This window comes from Monomorium pharaonis, chromosome 4 (genome assembly GCF_013373865.1).
Source record: "Monomorium pharaonis isolate MP-MQ-018 chromosome 4, ASM1337386v2, whole genome shotgun sequence".
Classification (NCBI taxonomy): Eukaryota; Metazoa; Arthropoda; class Insecta; order Hymenoptera; family Formicidae; genus Monomorium; species Monomorium pharaonis.
This window is the reverse complement of record NC_050470.1, coordinates 16,168,956-16,190,335: the sequence shown is the minus strand read 5'-3', so window position 1 is coordinate 16,190,335 and position 21,380 is coordinate 16,168,956. Positions and strand designations below refer to the sequence as shown.

At 36.2% G+C, this 21,380-nt stretch overlaps 1 protein-coding gene across 7 annotated transcripts in view; it reads right to left on the bottom strand.

The window, feature by feature from the left end:
- Positions 1–21,380, bottom strand: part of LOC105836048 (protein sprint) — a 330,029-nt gene that overhangs the window by 75,118 nt on the left and 233,531 nt on the right. For all 7 annotated transcript variants that reach the window (XM_036285717.1, XM_036285715.1, XM_028193034.2 and 4 more), the window contains 2 exons: positions 17,378–17,610; positions 3,403–3,869 (listed from right to left, as the gene is read on the bottom strand). In XM_036285717.1, coding sequence (XP_036141610.1) covers positions 3,403–3,869; positions 17,378–17,610 — 700 coding nt within the window. The remainder of the gene's footprint in view (positions 1–3,402; positions 3,870–17,377; positions 17,611–21,380) is intronic.

Sequence of the window (21,380 nt, the reverse complement as noted above, 5' to 3'; positions counted from 1 at the left end):
AAAAATTAATAATGTATAAAATCATGTTTATTGCATTAATTAATAGTATTAATTTATTCAAAAGTTGTAATTTATTACAAATATATAACAATTTTTTCATGCGTAACAATAACATAATCTGTAATATTTTGTATTTATTTTTCTTGTTTCTTTAATTCTATGCTTTAAATTATTAGCAAGATTGGATTTTATATTATTGCACATATATGAATCAAAAAGCACAATAAGAATGTTTTTTTTATCATCAGCATTTTTTCTTCTATTAAAGTTCTGCATATATTTCATTTAGTAGCTTGAATATTTATAAGTAGAGTATCTTTTTTATTTTTTAATCTTTCGCATTGCATGTTTCAATTGTATGTCTATGTACCAATTTATCTATTTTCTATTATTTTAATTTACTTTGGAAAAAAATTATACAAATGTTTATATAAAATATCTTTATTTCTCTTTATTTTTTATCTGTAATTTTTTATATTAGATTCTTTTCGGAAATTTTTTTATCTTAATTTTATTTATATTAAATATCTTTAAAAATTTATATGTAGTATTCTCATGACTTATTATATTGCATGCAATTATTATTATTAGTTGTCTGTCTCTAACAATTCTTTTTATTATATATTTAATATTTTTCTTCTAATTGCACTTATACGTGTATGTATTTTTATGAATTTGCATGTATTTAATTTGTATGTTATATCATGATGTTAATCTTGCATGCAAAGTAAAATAAAACATATATAAGACTTTTGCTGTGTTTGATAATAAGATTTTTTTATAGGGACATCGATATGAAACTAAGCATAAGGCCCTAACTTTAATCCTTTCCTTTCTAAAAAAAGGCATGTTAAATCGATACTCGCATCTCTCGAAGTCTTCTCGAAAGTCTCGAATTATTGTTGACTCTTTTCGGTGATGATCTGATTGGTTCTCTCGCTTAGCTCACTTCGTGCTGCGAGAGCTGTCAGCACGGGGATCATATATTATGTACATGTGACGTACACACATGTACGGCATTTGCACATGCACATGTCGTACATGTGTGTACTAAGATTGCAATCGGTAATTCCATCTCTTATGGTAAAAAGTTGGGACAGCCATTAAAACTCACCCTGTATATTGTAGATTTTGTGTGTTAACCCTCGGTTGTCACATTGGGTACAGTGTACCCAATGTGTCAACTAAAGTCAAATAAGTCTTACTTGTAGCCTGCTTATGGCACTAATAGCGCTATCTGTTGCAAGATTGAAGTATCCTCTATGACGCCTAGCTATTGCGAACCCGCGAAACGCGTCGGTTTAATTTTGGCAGTCATTAGAATCAAGTCTAGGGTATGCTGTACCCAAGTGTGATAATGGTGTCGTTTTTTGTTGTTTAAATTAAAAAGGGTAAGTATAGTGTGCGATACTAAAAATTTTTTTTTTCGACTTACAATTAATGATAAATTTCTAATGTTATAGGTATTATAAATGTGTAGCGCTATGGAATATAATCTACGCAACAGCCGTATTCGAAACTTATTGCTGGAAATTGACAACGACAGGAATAACTTTGGAAGTGGAAGTTCGGATAATGAAATAGATCATGTGTCTGAGCACTGTGAGAGAAGTGAATATGAAGAATTCAATTCTGAAGCAGAAAATGAAATGGAAGTCAAAAATGGTACGACAGAGCAACGCACGTTAGAGTCGTGTGCACGCGGCAGGCCTGCTACTATTTTAAGAGGAAAAAATGGTTTTCTATGACACATAACAGCATCTAAAAGATGCTCAAGTGAATTAATAATTAGATTGTATTTTTTTTTATTGTTACAAAATAATTAGATTATTTTTATTACTAAGTAAATTATGATATTTATTTTATAAAAAATAATTTTTTAATTTTACGTAAATAATTTATTTTTGTAAATATTTTATGTAAATAATAAAATTCATTTCATTTAAATCGGTAAGATGATAATACGTTTGCATGCACAATTCTGGCCATCATTATAGCACGAACGTTTTCAATTTTTGCATTTGTATGTTTAACAATTATTCTTCTTATTTCTATACATCAAAAAGCAGGTCCCAAAATTCGAAAGATTTATTACAATTCGCAGCCTCATCTTTAGGGGCAGAAATGATTTTATCATAACTAACATTGATTTTCTCTATAGAGACAAAAACATTTTTAATTTACTAATAAGTAAAAAGATTTTCAGATATATATGTGAAAAAAAATACAAAAATATATAATAATTTCTTTTTAAATTATTATATATTTTTGTTGAGTTAAACACGAATAAAATTAATGTGTAATATCATATTGATACTCAAAATTCATGATATTCAAAAAATACCGTATTTATTCACTAAAATACCTTAAAATGCAGTGCAAATTTCAAACTAGCGTGCAATCAACAAAAAACATCGTATCGACATGTTTTTTTTTAATTGCTTAAAAAAAATGAACTTTAAGAATCTGAATTAATATTAGCAAGATTTTAACGAGAAACTTGTGCAAAATGATAACAAACTTTTACTTTTTTCAATTAAAAAACACATGTTTGGTTTTCATGCGATACAAAAGGTTCGCACTTAACAAATCAAACTTTTACGTAGGGATTCTCAAAGTAGAGTCTTTGCCCTTTAATAAAAAAAAAAACATGTAATTTGGATGATTTTTCGCAAAGTTGCATCACTTTGAATATTGCCTAAAAATCGGTCAAAAATTTTGTTTCGTTTTTTTTGCGCCAGTGTAGATTTAGAAATCCTTTTTCAGAATTAAAGTTTATGTATTCCGCACACTGTTATCGTCTATGCTTTAATTGTGGAGGATTTTTAATTCAGTAAATGCAATAAAAAATTGTACATTGGAACAAATTGTACAATTCTGTCGATAAAACAGATAAGATCCTCTTAAACACGGAAAACTTTTTTTCTAAAGTTCCTAGGCTCATTCTAAAAGCACAGTATTATTCTTTGCTGAAATGCCAAGTGCGCGTCATGTTTATTTTATACGTACAAAGTCTAAAAATTTTATACGCAGCAAATGTTTTCATGAGTTAACTACAGAAGTCGATAACAAAACTATAATTTTTTAACTTTCTTTCGTTTTTCGTATGAAATTGATCGCAGCGCATCGCGTTATTATCTGTACTTTAATTTTGGAGAAGGATTTTCAATTCCAGCAACCAATAAAAAGATTTCAGTGCCCGAAAAATTAGTGATAAAACAGAGCAGTTTAGTATCCCCTTAAGATTTCCTTAACAAATTTTACCACGAATTTTATTAAACTATTCTAGCGTTTTTCGAAATTTTGCTTTTAATGTTTTTAAATATGTACTTTATAGTTCTATTATATATATATATATATATATATATATATATATATATATATATATACAGAGAAAGTTACCTGAACACCGAGATCGTAAATAGTCTTGCCCTGGGCGTGTCGGATGTTTTCTGCCAAGGTTTGCAACGCCCCAGTAGTAAAATAATGTTCGATAAATAGCTGGCACACGTGTTCGCGGAGAGGCTTCACCACTAAACCCATCAGTACATCCTCAAGAATTGCATCGAGGTTGAGGAATTCATTTGATCGTAACTTCAGTCGCTCCTTTTCTACCTCTTTCTCGAATCCACGTTCACCATGCTTTACTAGATAGTTTTTCATACCTGACATGAACTGTCGCATATTACGCATTACTACATGAGGAATTGCTTCTTTACTCTCTCGTGTGCATTGAATAAAGTTTTCAATATTCTGAGAGAAAGTTGTAGTCTTATCCGCTGCTAGTTGAAGAGCGTAAGCTCTGATAGCTGCCCCAATGCCGTTCAATTGGTCACGATTTTTTGAAAGCGCTTGTACTCGTGGCAGTGCTATAAAAGAATTTTTTTGTAATTAAACTAAGAAAAATTTTCAAAAAATAATGTTCGGCTTATTCTATCAAGAAGTAATAAATGGATATATACGATTACTTAGGTTGGACAGAAGTCTGACCATGTTATATTGATATCATCAGAATATCCAAAAATGAACGGAAAATGAACTCAGTAAGCAAGAAATTTTATGTTAATTTTTGTTACATTTTGACATATTTTCCAAATATTTTATACATATACAGGGTGATTCATTTTGAAAAATATGGACAATTTTCTCGTAAACAAAGCAAAAATAAAAAATATTTTAAACAAAAGTTGTATAGTTTAGAGGGGGCCATAAAATGGTACTATTGGTTTGACTTTTGATGGTTATTTGCGAGTCAGGAGGGTCACCTTTAATTTTTTAAATGGAACCTACTATTTTTCATTACATATTCTTCTAGCTTACCTCGAGAGCTTTCCAAAACACTATAGTTAACACTTTTTTTATAAGTATTTTTCAAGTTATAAGACTCCGGATCTTACCTTGACTAGTTGGATCCTGTAAGATAAGACTGTCGGAAAGTGAATATTTTACGAGATATTTTGTATTTTATGTCAAAATACTGCAATTTTAGAGCCTTATAACTCGAAAAATACTTCATAAAAAATAACTATATAGTTTTGGAAAGTTCTCGAGGTAAGCTACAAAAATATGTAATGGAAAATAGTGCGTTCCATTCAAGAAATTAAAGGTGACCTTTATGTGATCTGTAAATGACCATCCAAAGTTAAACCAATAGTACCATTTTACGGCCCCCTCAAAACCATATAACTTTTCGTCTCAAACATTTTTTTTTATTTTACTTAGTTTACGAGAAAATTGTCCGTATTGTTAAAAATGGGTCACTGTGTATATTATTTTATAACATGATATTTTTAAATATTACGAAAACAGTTTTACATTTATTAACATTAAAATACAAATTCTTCTTTAATAACTGGTAATATCCCTTTTAATATATCACTAGTTATTCCCTCTTCTGTACCTTTTTTTCGTGGTAGCTGCATAATAGCTTCTAAGTCCTCTGTGTTAATTAGTTTAAAGTCTTTAAAATATTCCTCATCTTCAACGACATAAATAGTTTTTCGTCTGTTTATATATTTATTTGTACCTTTTATAGATTCTACTATATTCTGAATACTTTGTATACAATACATATTAAATTTATTAGCTAAATTATATTCAATTATCTAGTATTTCAAAGTTTATATTATTTATTTCTTTTGCCCCTGTTGGTTCCCTTTTAACTGATTCTTTTAATACTTTCCATATTTGTAGGATCATCCCTATTGTCATTTATCACAGCCTTATAATACCCTTTCTTCTTTCCCCTAATTAATTTTACTACTGCATTCCTCTCTGTTTTATATTGTACCCAGCTGCTCTCCGTATTTTCAGTTATAGCTCTCCTAAATGCTTTATCTCTACTAGTTGCTGCTTCCCTAATCTCATATAAAAACACTTTTCCTTCCCAGACTTTCGGAATTCGAAATTCTTTTCTTGGTGCTGTAATATCTAACGCATCGACTATATTATTTACAAACTGGTTCGTTGATTTCTTGAGCTAGACTTTGCTTCATATTTTTTTCTACTATTAGACTAAATTTCTCAATGCTAAATTTATTATAATTTCTCATAGTAAAAATCTATATTTATTAACATTTTTCTTCCTTCTAGTGAAATTTTTATCCACGCATGATCCGTTATTTTAGGCTCATGGACTACATATACCCGTGCCACATTATTAGCAAAGACTATCAGTCTCTGACTGTCTTTCATAATTCTCGTCGGACTATTAACTAGTTGTGTCATAACTAGACTAGACATTATTGTTCGTAATTTAAAATAAATCTATTTTAAAATTTATGTTAAAGTCTCTTACTATCATACATTTAAATATTACAAAAATTATTTTAAATAACATTACAACGTTATTTTTACGTTTTGACATTTTTCTTAAATATTTTATCAATGTTATTTTATAATATGGTTTCTTTATTATCATAAAAACAGTTTCAGAACATCATCTAAAGTAATGTTTTAGATTATTTCTTAATGTTCAAAAACACTTAATGTTTAACACTTTGACACAATTAAAAAAAAATTTTATTAATGTTATTTTATAACGAATATTTTATAAGTTTTCCGTGTGCGCTGATCGAGTTTTGTAAATTTTCACGTCATGTAATAATATTTTTTAAAAAACATTTTTCGTCTAAGGACAATACATGCTCTCACATTTTCATAGAAATCGCACTATTATTAAGCAATTTAAATAAAATAATCAACACAAATAGCGTTTTTAATATAATAATAAGACTAAAATTATTCTTATAAATAAATATGAGTATATAAGCTTAGATCACAACACAACTAATCTATTAGCATATGAAACTAAGGCTCATATACAACATAATTAATGACTGTTATTATTACTGCCTCCTATTGCGCGTTAATCAAACAAATAAATAGTAATACAATATATTTGATGAGGCATGTTTATATTTAATAATACAATCAGAGAGAAACCTGAGAACGGTCATCCCGTCGTTTTAGGCATTTTCATTCAGCAGCGCCTCTATGTGCACAAAATATGCACTGATGGATGGAATTGAACTATGTAGTCAAATATTTACGAATCCCGTAGGTAAAGTGCATGACTTTGGGTCTCTTTTATGCTATGTCTGCGATTATTTGGTTCTCTTTCATGCTATACCCGTAAATTGTACAATTATATGCATTCATATTTTAGATCTATTTTAAATATGTAAATATATCTGTTTTAAATATGTAAATATGCAAATATGCATAATCGTGTTCTATAAATGTGCATTACTGACATTGTATAGATATAGCATGGAACATAACCAAATAATTATGGACATAGCATAGAAGAGACCCAAAAAGTTATGCACATTACCTACAGGATTCATGAATATTTGACTACATACTTCAATCTCTCAGGTTTCTCTCTGATACAATAGAGATTTGTAGAGGTGTTCGTTGTCGTTTTTCGTCGTTCGCATGCGCTGGACTAGGAGTTGCTAAATGAATGATAGTGGAGTTCCTTAAACGAATACTTTATTTGGCTATATACACTATGTACACTTTTAATTTTAGATTCTTTCAGAGTAACCCTGATAAAGGCCGTTGGTGCAGGCGCTTTCTAACGCCGTGGTTTCCAAGCGAGCGATGGTTCAACTTGTGTCACTCGATATTCTAGGTGACACAAGTTTAAACCATGAGATTGTTGTTCTTGTCGAGGGTAAGCGTAGACGAGATCTCGGGATCCTGAGCAGTGGTCTTGTTCTTCTTTTTCTTATCCCGATCTACCTTTTTGCACTTCATCTTTTGTGCGCGTTTTCTCGTTGGCTCGCGCAGAGCGCGTTTCCTTCTTCGCTATTCCTTGCTTGTTCCCAGCTGACAATAGGATGAGCTTCCTGCAGAGAGTCCTCCTTCACCTGGGTGCCTTACTCTCGGCGGGTTGCCGGTTCCGCAGTCTGCGTTCCCTTAGCTGCCCGGAAGCCGTCCTGATCCGTCTGCGTCTCCTTAGTTGCGGTGTCTTTAGCCAGGCTCTCCAGCAGGTCTAGTAGAAGATATCTTGGCGAGGTGTAGCGCCAGATCCGGGGATCGTCAGCTGCCAATAATACCCTCGGAGGCCTGGTTCGTCACGGAGGCGAGTTTACTACTAAAGAGGAGTTTTACCGCCGCTCTTCAGTCGCTAGCAGGGTTCCTTGCGAAGTCTGTAATTCGTGCAGAACAGAAGTTCTACTTCTAAAAAGGACTCAATTGTGAGTAGCGCAAAGAATAATTCTGTCGTTTTCTCCTGCTGCTTACAAAGCCTGGACGCCTTCACTTTACTCCGGAAAGCCTTGGGCCTCTGGTGATAGCCGCGCGCACTTCTCGTATTCTAGTAGTTAGACATTGCCGTACTATTAATAGTGTCTGCCGGGTTGCGCGGTAAATAGGCGCTGCTATGCTACTCATAGTGTCTGCTATGTTGCGTGGCGACTAGGCGCTAGATGCTATTCATAGTGTCTGCCGGGTTGCGTGGCGACTAGACGACTTTTCATGTCGCCATAGATTATTACGTTAAATAACTGTTTGTAATACTCTTGATTAGTGTGCTACGCAATATCCGTGCGTATTCTCGCTTTATAATAACCAGATGAAACAAGCTGATACAAATATACAACAAGAAGAATACACATAACAATACTAACCCTAGACAAAGGATGAAACTTAAGTTAAAGGATGAAACCTATCAGAAAAATAAGTTATTCTATGGCTAGGTGACTCTAGTCAAATAAGTCACCCTATTAAAATAACATGATGGAAAATAAAAAAGAAAAAAAACCGTCAGACAATTTGTCTGGATACCGGCAAACCGCGAATATGATCTCTGTACGCGCCAAGGGCAATGCGTAGAATTCCCGGAAGGGTCAAAAACAGTGTTGGCTATGGGCCCAGCCATTAGCAGCGCTAGATATGCTACTATTAACCATGAAAAACGCATAAGAATGGCGAACCTGGATTAATCAAGAACTCAATAGTCAGTATCGAGAACCCAAATACTAAAATAAGAATAGTTGGAAAGGGTAAACCTATAACGTTGCAAGAATCTTTTAATGAAGAAGAAACTACTGCAGTGCCAGATAGTGATAACGAAGATAGAGATCACATGGAACTTAAAAAAAACCAAACATCATGGATATAAAACAAGAAATTCTTCCTTAACAGCAACTGAGAGTAAAATATTCAAAGGACAGAGTTAAGTGATGGTGAACGTAGGTAGAGAGTTTTAAAGAGACCAGGAAAAGAGCAATTAAGAAAAAATCGGATCCGTGTGCAATCGAATCCGTGTGCAATCAGATCCGTGTGCAATCGGGTCCGTGTGCAAACGGATCGGTGAGCAATCGGATCCGTGTGCAATCGAGTCCGTGCGCAATCGGGTCTGTGTGCAATTGATTCTGTGTCCGATTCAAACGCTATGTGTCCAATAGGGTCTGTGAAACACTCCTCTTGAGCTCGTTTTAACCAAAAGTCACGCGCCTCCTTGATTTCAGACGCGGATAATGTGGTATTATGGACATAATACTTACTAATATTTAATCGTAAATTGTTAAGAAAACGCCGCAGGTACGCAATAGCGCGCAGAAGTTTGCTCCAATCAGAGAATCGTTCCGATAGATTCCATGTTTCTTTAACGGGCGACGCATGAATAACTGCCGCAGGGCGGGATTCGGCGTCGACGGTCTTTTGAGGCGTATCACTAATAGACTCGTCTTTAAGATTGTTTTTCAGTCAATCGCAGGTCGGTTTTTGTAGCTGCGGAAGACCATACCACCAAAGGGGGTGGTTTAAGAATTCGTCAACTGAAATGCCGCGCAAAGCACAATTCGCTGAATTGAAGGTCGGCGCGATGTGATGCCATCTAATGTTGGGTATCTTAGTCTGAATTTCCGATTCGCGACATAGGGTTTCCATCTCGAAGGATGTTGAGATATCCAAGCGAATGCGACGGTGGAGTCAGTCCAACAATGCATAGGCGCAAAGTCGTACTGAAGGACTTGAGTAACATATTCCAGGAGGCAAACCAACAACACGATTCCGTTTAACTCCAATCGTAGAACCGAAATGGTTTTAAGCGGGGCAACCTTGACCTTGGCGGCAAGTAAACGGAAATCTCACCCGAGTCTTATACAATACGCAAATAAACAACAGCTGAATAAGCGCGCTGTAAAGCGTCTGAAAAACCGTGAAGTTCCATGCTAGAATCACGACTTCTGTTGCCTGTCCAACAAGGAATTCGCACTTGTTAAGTTTCGGCAATTCTCGACAGTAGCCTTCCCATTGCGTTAGCAGCGCGGAACGCGTTCATCCCAGTTTGTTTTTCGAAGCCAGAGATCCTGCATTAGTACCTTTGCCGAAATTACGACTGCAGATGCCCATCCGAGGAGGTCAAATAATCATGCAATAAGGAAGAGAATCGCGCGTTTCGTATGTTCATTTGTAGATAATTCCGCAATCTGAAAACGAAATATGTCATCCGCCGGAAATCACATCAGGCCGAGCACTTTTAGTACATCTGAATCAACCCACGCGTGATCTAGCGTCAATTGGTTATCCCTTAGGGAAATATCGCGTAAGAAGTCGTCACTGTTCGCGGCCCATTTGCGTAAATAAAAACCGCAGCGAAATCATTAACGCAAAACTTGTGCGGCTTCCAAAAAGTTCGCGCCTTTGTCGTTTGCGAGTTGCATGAGCATCCGCATTCGCGAGATAGGGAGCGCAGGCCATACCGTAGATGACGGTGAGCAAGCGATAGCTTTGAATTTAGCCTGAGTTATTTGGTCACCAAACAATTCTTTGGTAATCCGTATCGTCGCGGTATACTAAAATTTGACGGAACATCGACGATTTTCGTAAGATATACGTAACGATGTTGTCGCCAGTTTAAAATAATTGCGGCAATGTCTTTCTGGAGTTTAGGACCCCCTAACAAACTCATTTAAGAACACGCCGCTGGAAGTGCTGCTCGACGCGTTGAAGACAACGCACAATTTAGTAGTTAAGCTGCTCTCACGCGTAGAGGCGGGCTTGACGCACAAGTCTAATTCGCGAATTAACTCCAAGTGTCCCATTGATTCATACTCCGCAAAAAACTTATATTCGACAGGTAACTCCAGTTTGGTTTTCAGTCGTTGCTCTAGTACAAAAAAGCAATGCGTTATTATAACTTTCACCCAATTCCGTGGACGGATCTTTACGGAACGGCAAACGCACAATTTATCGGCCGCTGGTATCGCGGGTATATGTATCAACGAAATGTTTCTCGCATTGTTCTTCTTCGGTGTGAAGTAGGTTTTGGCCGGAATCTCCTCGATTTCCTAGAAACGTTTAATAAGGGTCGATATTCTGAATACTAACGCAATGAATAATCGAATCGGCACATCGGACCAGAGACGATCCAGCCGAATGTTCAGCTGAGCCGTACGTGATCCGAGTAGCCTTTACTTGGACACAGCGCAAATGGACACAAAATAATGTACACGTTTCAAATAGACACGGTTCATTTCGACACAGGAATTTTGGACACAGTAATTTTGTACACAGGAAAAATAAGTTCTGGACAAATTACAATTTGGACACGATAAAAATGTACACCGTGCAGTTGAACACGTAAAATTTGTACACCGCAAAGTTGTACACCGCAACGTTGTACACCGCAAACTTGTACACCGCAGACTTGTACACCGCAAAGTTGTACACCGCAAACTTGCACACCGCAAAGTTGTACACCGCAAAGTTTTGCGTGGAAAGTCGCAAACCCATATAGTGCGGAGAATGATTTGCGCGCGCGCGCGCACGCACGCACGCGCGCACACGCGCACACACATACACACAGACACGGGTGCAAGAGAGGACTTTCGGCCCCCCTCCCGCACCCACCCCGTCGAAGTCGCTAACCCATGTTGTACAAAGTAAACTTTATATTTATTAGCAGATTTTCAATACAATATACACGGTGTACAACTTTGCGGTGTACAAGTTTACGGTGTACAAGTTTACGGTGTACAAGTTTGCGGTGTATAAGTTTGCGGTGTACAAGTTTGCAGTGTACAATTTTGCGGTGAACAAGTTTGCGGTATACAAATTTGCGGTGTACAAGTTTGCGGTGTACAAATTTTACATGTCCAATTGCACGGTGTACATTTTTATTATGTCCAAATTGTAATTTGTTCAGAATTTATTTTTCCTGTGTACAAAATTACTGTGTCAAAATGAACCGTGTCCATTTGAACCGTGTACATTATTTTGTGTCCATTTGCACCGTGTCCATTTGTACTGTGTCCAAGTGAATCCCGGTGATCTAAAGGGGCCCTTTTGAATGGGCCCTGACAAAATGTAGCCGTATAAGTCGGCGCTTATTAGCACGTCGATCGAATCAGTATTGGAAGGGTTTGGATCCGTTAATTTTATTCCTTTCAAATGTGTCCATGTATCAATGCAACGCATTCTGCTCGCTGCATACGCGGTTATTTTTTGATAAATATATGCGATCATCGGAAAACTCGGACACTTCCCGCTGCAAGGCTCAATCGAGAGTCGCATTTGCGCAAGATTCGAATATGCTTCGCCAAGACAGATATATGTAAATCCGCACACCGTCACAAGGTGCGCAAATTTTGGGCAAGGGACTCCATTATGAAACTAAAGGTGGAGCCTTGGTCTAATAAGGCACGAGCTTTAACTAATCTTCCTTCCGCGGTACGCAATTGTACCTATGCTGTAATGAGTAGAATTAAGTAAGTTCCAGATGCGCACAGTAATAAATGGACACAGCAGACTGAGTGGAATGGATACAGTAACAAACAGACACAGTGCGAAATGGACACAGTAACAAACGGACATAGTGCGAAACGGACACATTGCAAAACGGACACAGAACAAATGCGCACAGATCTAATGGGCACAGACCAAACGGCCACAGTGCGAAACAAACACAGTCGCAAACCCATGTGGTGCAGAGAATGCTTTGCACGCACGCGCGCGCGTGCGCACACACACACACACACACACACACAAACACACACAAACACACGGGAAAATGCAGGAGGGCTTTGTCCCTTTTCCGCACCCACCCTGTCGGTAAAGGTGCCCTGAAAAGTCGCAACCCATGTGGTAAGTCCGTTTGTTACTGTGTCCGTTTGGTCTGTGTGCATTTGGTCTGTGTCCGTTTGTTACTGTGTCCGTTTCACTCACCCTGCTGTGTCCGCTTATTACTGAACGCATCTGGAATACTCTCGTAAAATCGAGGCAGATTCCGTCGTACGAAACTATCAGACGCGCCTCGTGACGTCGCGGGCTTGTGCAAGGACGCGCTGTTCGACAATACTGTAGGGGATTTGACAACCAGGATTCAAACGGAAGGTATTTCGAATTGATTGATGAAGCGAAAAGGTCAATGTCGAATGATTCGAAGAATGTAATAATTTTATCAAAGTAAGCATCGTCCAAAATCCATTCCGTCTCTTTTGAAAGTACACGTGATTTGGCGTCAGCCTCGATATTTTGAGCGGAGGATATATATGAGGCATAGATAAATAAATTGCGCTCTACGCACCAATTCCAAATATTCCGAGCGAGACAAGATAAATGGAGAAATCTGATGGAACCTATGTGATTAATATATGAGAGGGCGGTGGAATTATCCACTCTTAAGAGGTCACAGTCTCTCAGATAAGCCGCAAAACATCTTAAGGCATGAAACACAGCAAGAAGATCCAAATAATAAATATGATTCTGCTTGTCTTTTGTTGACCAAAATTCTTGGGTACGAGATTCTTCACAGATCGCCTTTATCTCAACCGGACAAACAGGTGTTCGTGAAATTTTTCTGGGCAAAACAATCTGAGCGAATAGTGTTTTTCTGAGAAGTGTCTAAAAAGATATTTTTCCACCACAATAGATTTTTCTTGATGGAAGATGGCAGAACCATATGGGCTTCAAAATTCTCGTCTAAGAGAGCTTAAAATTTCTTTCTCTACATGATTTTTGTGTGTAAGATTCCATACTAGACTGCAGGACGGACTGAAATAAAGAATCCAATATAACTTGCAAACAATCTAATTTTGGAAGACCTTTTATTTAAAATTGAAAGAGTCATCTCCAGTAATCTGGCTCTTTTATCCAAAGGAATGGAAACAGTAAAATATTTTGAGTCGAAAATAAAGCCCAAATAACGGCAACGTCTCGATGGAGTGAGATTACATTTATTCTTATCAATAAAAAAACCCGAAGATAAAAGATTCATTGTTACAGATGTATTCTGAAGGCATGATTCATACGAGGGTGCAATGAGAAGAAAATCGTTTAAATACATGACCAAAAAAACTTCTCTCTCTTAAAGATGAGAGTATCGGTTTCATAATCTTGATAAAGATATAAGGTGCAGAAGCCAAGCCAAAAGGAAAGGTTCTAAACTGGTAGAAACAGCTTTAGAAATGAAACCGTGAGAACTTTTTGTCTTCGGGTAAGATTGTTACGAGTAGATAAGCGTCCTGGAGATTAATCGAGACAAGGAAGTCATCTGGAGATATGAGGCGGACAACCGTCTTCCAATCCAATAATGAAGGCGTTCAGGCGCTTGAGGTTCAGGATAAACCTTCAACCTCTCAAGGACATTTTAATGAAAAAGAAGGGTAAATTGGCACACAGTCTAAGACTGGTTCGATTGCCCCTTTAGCGCAGAGTTTGTTAATCTCCTGCTTACACATCCACTCTTCCACTTCTGACAGGTGGACAGAAGGCTCAACCTCTGAGAAGCCTTTATTTGCGCACAGTACAGTTGCAATTACATACCGTGCTATTAGACACATAAATTTGCACACCGTTCGGTTGGACACGTTGTGCTGGCGACTCGGCGATAAGTTCGTTAGTTAGTCCTACGGATAGAAGCAGAGCGCTGTGGAACAATGCTCAAATAAATAATACAACGTTGATTTAATGTGGAAGTCACACATAATACTCAAATCGAATCTGAGCTGTCGTATATTTAGGATCACAGATAGAAAGTTACATCATGCACAAGTTTGTTCTTCACTGAACCCAATAATGAGTCTAACAAGTGTGATTAAGTCTTAATCACTTACGCGGGAGAGACTAAATTAATCTCTTACCGGTGTTGATAAAGATGCCTGTGAGGCGGTGCCACGCGGCGCCAGCGTGCGCGTAGCGTGGTGAGCGTGAGCCTCTCGTTGATGATGTATCCGAGTAATGAAAATAAGTCCCTTTTTATGACTGTGTGAGTCTTTCCGTTGAGTAGTTCCTGGGTTAGTATTCGAAGGTCCCACGAGTAGGTTTGAGCACAAAAACTACGTTGAAACGGTCGCACGACAAAAAACATAAACCGCTGCCATAGAGCACACGTACCGAAGTGAATTATGGCGCTGCGCACACACTAGGCGTTCCGTGACCTACGCGGATAATCGATAGCTGCTGCCATCTGACGCGACGGCGCGAGCTTGTTATCTACTGAATCCCGAACACATTGCATTTGCGCACAGTTGCTTTTAGACACAACATATATTTTGTAAAATTTTTAATACACACGCACGCATGCATATGAAATTTGTTATTAACTTTGTTAACTAAACATTTGTTACATTGAACATTTGCGCACAGTTCGTTTGTGCACAGTTTGTTTGCGCACAGTTCTTTTGTGCACAGTCCAGCGGATCGTATCTAGATCTTCATAAATTATGACTGTTGATATATCTAACAAGCGGCAACTTGTTTTGTGTGGAAAGTCGCAAACCCATGTGGTGCAGAGAATGCTTCGCGCACGCGCGCGCGCACGCACACACACACGTACGCACTAATAGTCATAATTTATGAACCTTTAGATGCAATCCGTTTGACTTGCGCAAAAAAACTGTGCGCAAACGAACTGTGCGCAAAAAAACTGTGTTCAATGTAACAAATGTTTAGTTAATAAAGTTAATAACAAATTTTACATACATGTGTGTAAAATGTGTGTTAAACATTTTACAAAAATGTGTGTTGTGTCCAAAAGCAACTGTGCGCAAATGCAACGCGTCCAATCGAACGGTATGCATGCAACTTTTTGTGTCCAATAGCACGGTGCAATTGCAACGTGTCCAATTGTACTGTGTGTCATTGAACCATTCCCTCGACCTCTTGGGCAGGCGGAAGATGTCTAAAGGGTTGTTTATATCCCTTGATAGCCTGCAGAATTCTTGGATCCGTAATTTTTGTCCAGGAAGCGAAAAAACAAGAGAGCCTGCCGGCAGTATTATCTAGTTGGTTTTTGACGCCTCGTCGATCGTGATCTGTGATGTCTTGAAGATCGGCGACTGCTGCGTAAGGTACTCTTCGGCCCCTGTACTCTTCGGTCTCAATTTCGCAACAGGGGCTTGGACGCTTTTTGACCTTGGGAGGGCCAACTGCGTGGGCGTCTTGATCGGTTTTGTTCCACCTTCTTTGAGATTGACAAAAATGCATTAACAATATCCTTCGAAGACTTTTCCAAAAGAGTCGCCTTCTTTAATTTCTTGCTAAAGACAGCGCCAAACAGGAGGTCGTCAGCGGGAATTGTCTCGGCAGTATTTCTGGCCAGATGATTGATAACGGGTTTGATTTAAACCCTTCTAGAGATGAAAAGGCGAAAAAAGAGATCACCTAAGATCTTAACTCTATCGTGAAACTTAGCAATTGCCGAACAAATTTCGGAGTTAAGAGAAGATTATACCTCTGGCTTGAGAAGATCTGGTATAGCCTCTCCAAAAGCAACTAGAGCGACGTCAAGCTAATCCTGATTTTTAAGGGTATATTCATCCCTTTTTGCAATAGAGTTATTTCTGAAACCCGATTTGCATTCTTGATTAAGTTTGGGAGTCTCAAGGAAAATAGTGTCCTCGAAAACTGAATAGTTTTTAAGTAGGGCACTCTTCTAATTTGTCTCTAGACCTTTGCGAGTAAAATCGTTCCATTTCTGGATTACCAGTTTGTTCCAGAGCCAAGTATCTGGACCCTCTACTTTCGACCCGAAGAGCTTGTTGGCGAGGAAGTCTGCTGAAGACTCGTCTAACGCCACCGGTGTTGGACAAACCAGCTCGGTCTGTGCTACCGCTCTATTTAAAAGAGGCGTAGGGGGTAACTCTTGCTAAAATGATTACTCACTACTACTATAAAAGGTAAAAAGTTGTTCTGATTAAGCCAGGAAATGATTGTGTCGACGCCTCCATTTGAGAAAACAGAATTGGGCATTTCGTACACACCTAAAATCTCATCAAAGACGGGATTTTGTAGAATCGAATAATCGTCCGTGACGATATTGTTCGAGGCTCTCTTGCCACCGGACTGAAGGTCCTCTCGGTGCGCGATGAAAGAGGACGTAGCCTCAGTTGAAGGGGCGCCGTACGAAGCCCTAACCTCCCTTTCTGATAGCACGTCAATTAGACGTGAAAATTTCGTCTCAAGGTCCGCAAGCCGACCTGGTGATGGAGATCTCTTCCTCTTGCTTGATTTATTGGCTGATTTACTCATCCGCATAATAACCTGAAACTCGAAACCTATAAACTCAAAAATTTGTTAGCTATGAAAACCGTGACACTGTTGAAGTCGCACAACAGGAGAACAATAAAAGTGCAAACCCGAGAGTGTAGAATGTAGAGCACCGACCGAGACCATGATTGGGAGAAGCGTGCGCAGCTATCAAAGCATAAGAAATGCGCGCTTTTTTCTTCAAATCGCTTGCTATGGATTGCGCAGGAGAGCGCACTACACGTAACTCCACCCAGACAAGACTTTGCATAATTATTATCGCAATTATTTAAAAGTATCTTTGATAAAATTGTTAAATATATTTTAAAAAATTTCAATATGTAATTAATTAGAAAATCAATTAAAAAATGTCATATGTAAAAAATAAACTTACATAAAAGAGGATCTAGTCGTTCCTTAAAACTGTTGTTTCGTTTGGTTCTTTCCACATCACTTTCTGAGTCTATATTCAACATGATTTTGCATTTGGAAGGATCGTACGTATTTTTTTGTGAATTTGAACTGTCTTCGTGTTTCACACTTCGTTTTTCTACATTGTCATACGAAGAGTTCCGATGAGTATGTAAAGACTTACACGTGTCTAATGATTTTAGCAGTTCCGGATATCTATAAAAAGATTTTGAATTTAATAGAGAAGAAGGTGGTAATATAGCCATTTACACATTTTATATCATAACTTTGTTAATAATTAATATTTTAAATTGAAACTTAACGGTTATACTCATTAAGATGTTGTTCATTAAATTTTAGATTCAAAGTTCTTAAATATTTACTATATCACATTATTTAAAAAAATGTAACGACATTGCATAATGGGTTGAAGAGAAAAAGGCATGGTAATATGGCCACCACAAAAATAAATATAAAAAATTGGATTTGTTTGAAAAAGTCATAATATTTTGTTATAAAATTATATATTAAAAAAAAATTATTAGGTTGAAAAAACTGTAACATAATTTTGAAGGAAGATAAAGATTGAAGGTAGATAGACCTATTTAATAAAGGTAAGATTTTTAGATTTACACGTAATCTCTTCCTTCCATCGCGATAATAATTTGTGCATGTCATGAATTATTGGTTAACAGTAGAATGACAATCGATACATCAAAGATCTTTTTTGATAGAGAGATGATTACTATCAGTACTAGGTGACTACATTAACAAAATTCTATGTCATTGTTTAACTTTGTATAACTCAAAATGTATACAACTGAATAAAAAGTTAAATAACAAAAAAATACTCAAGTATACATACATTTAGATGGTAATGCGTTTAAGTTTAAAAAGAATGAGGAAGATGTGTAATTTAATGTTAAAATGTACCTTAAGAAAGTTTTGAAATTCTCAAAAGTAAAAATGTCTTATAACAAACGTTGGCTATTGTGTATTGTTATTTTAATGCTATTGTGGCTACTGTGTATTGTTATTTTAATGCCGCTTCATAACAACAGGCTACTAAACAAATAATTTCATAAGTAATTACTAGAATTTGCTAGAATCAGCTAATTACAGAGATAATACGAGTGGCTATATTATCTACAGTGGCCGTAATACCACTCCTCTATTCTCGATTATATTCAAATATTTCTTGTTAATTTCGTAAACTTTGTAACTATTTAGAAAAAGTCCAGTTATATTTCGTTATGTTAGTTACATATTTTATTGATATAAATAAAACAATAAAAATTATTTCATAATTTTACAATAAATACAAGAAAATTTAGTAATTAAAAAAAATAAAAGACCTTGCACTAATCATATGAGAAATCGGTCCTGATAGAGTAAGTGGATTTTCTCATATGTTGCGGTTTATGACCTGTTGAACAAAAGTTGTAATAAATAAAAAGTTAAAATAATGATTTTTATTTACAATCAATCAAACAAAAAAATCAAGTTACAAAACACTCAATTATCTTAAAAAAAATTATATTATTGAAAAAATGTTTGAAACAGAAATACTGGGATTATAAAAAATTTATTAACCGATGATATTTATTTGAGTTTTGAATAACTTTGAAAACCTTCATTAAGGTCAGTATAAAAATCTTTAACAAAAAATTTTATTTTTGCTCGTGTAGTACATTAGTTGAAGTTAAGACAATTTCAAAACACTTTATCAAACTTTTTTTACAAAAATTTTTTGAAAATTGATCTTATCGGGACCGATTGTCCATATAATTATTGTAAATGTAAAGAGTCCTTTCAACGCAAAAAATATATTTGAAAATGTAAACATTAATATCTTCACATTAAAAAAAGGAAGAGTTTACGAGCCAAATTGGATTTTCGTACTAACTTAAGGATGTATCGGACTGAAGTTCAAAATGGTACAAAGTTGCTAAAAATTTGTGAAATTGTTCATTTAGTTTCCCTAATGTACTGCAAAAAAATTGAAAACGCATCCACTAAACAGTTGCTGAGTTATAACTATTTTAATTTTCACTGATTTTACATGGTATCCTTTTCTATCTTATGGAAAAGGACGATCTTGACGGATGAAAAAGCTAAAAAAATAGAAGAAATAGTATCAATGTTTTGAATTTTTTTGGACATCTAGTATATGAATAAATAAAAATATCTGCCAAGTTTCAATTTTCACTACACCGTTTTAAAGAAATAAAATATAACTTGAGATAATTGTGCATTTTGACTGTTAAAAGTTTAAACTCATAATTGAAAAAAATCGCAAATACGTAAAAAAATACCTTTGTAAGAGTAAAAATAAGATTCCAACTATCGTTCAAGTTTCTTACATCTAGATTTACTATGCGTTAGGCATAGATATTTAAGTATTTCAAATTTCATGCACTTTTGTCTAAGATTGTATGTCCGATACACTCTTAAATGTTTATAGGCTCTGATAAATCAAATAAATTATTAAGGAGAAAGCTGCTATTAATAGCCAGTAATTGACATTACTTTTAAAAATTAATAAATTAAAATAGTAATTAGTTCAGTGAATAACAATAAATTCCTTTTAATAAACTAACTTTCCCAATTCCGCGTTTTTTTAAATATATTTAATTAAATATCATAGACTCCAATATTTTCGTAACTCGTTTCTATACTTAAAATTGTCTTAACTGTAATACATCTTTTACAATACATACAGTATTGTAAAAATTATGTTTTACGGCGGATTTACGACGTAAATCAATCACAGAATCATATTAGCATTTTAAAGACTACTGGTCTTCAAATAAGAATGGATTATATATAAATACAAGTTGATACATCCGGCGCGAAAAGAATAATCGCAAAAGGGTGCAAAAACGCCCGTTTTTCTATTTTCGATTTTTCAAATAAATATAATGCTAAATGATAGTTCATGGTGAAATATTAATCGCAGAAAAATTTTATGATTAACATACAATTGGTTTCAGAGATATAGGGAGTCAAAGTGGTTAACAGCTACTAAGAAAGTACTCCAATAAAGCAGTACGTGATATCCATATTAATGCTACAAGATCGGCATCGTGAAATCTATGTGAATATTTGAGTGGACATCTGTTTAAAAACGGCATTTGCAAATGGTGCTTTTGGACACGATATTTTGCGCACCGTTCATTTGTACACCGTTCATTTGCACACCATTCATTTGCACACCGTTCACTTGGACACAGTGAGAAATAACGACAGGACGGATGTGCCCCAAAGGCCCCCTCTTGCACCCCTTCCATGTGTGTGGGGGGGGGGGCGTGTATGTGTGTGTCCGTTTCTTTTCGTGTCCAACTGAACGGTGCAAGTGAGCGGTGTGCAACTGAGCGGTGTGCAAATGAACGGTGTCCAAAAGCACCGTGTCCAAATAAACAATGTGCAAATAAAGGGTGCGCAAGATATTGTGTCTAAAAACATCGTGTGCAAATGCACCGTGTCGAGATTCCGTAGTTATTGGATTATCAATAACGGCTGAATCGATTGATTTCTAAATATATAGACTTAATGGATAGCTTGCATCCGATTTATATGACAAAATTGTTTTTATTTTTCCGCTACGTGACTTACGAGCAAAGATATCGCGATTTAAAGTTTCACATCAAGAGTAAGAATATTTTTAATTTTTAAGAAACGTCGTTATTATTATTATCATCGTCATCGGGTACACCGAGCATGGCGAAGAAAGAATAATGTCAGATCTTGAAAAAATCTACTACGATCCGACGCATTACGCGGGTTATTCGGCTGTGGATAATCTAACACATGCTGGTAAACCAAATTTTTCGCGTGACGAAGTCACGCGCTGGCTCGAATCGCAAGACGCGTACACGCTACACAGACCTTTACAGCAAAAGTTTCTACGTCTGCATTACAACATAACAAATATTGACGACGTGTGGGAAACCGATTTGATCGAACTACGGAATCTCAAAAGTTAC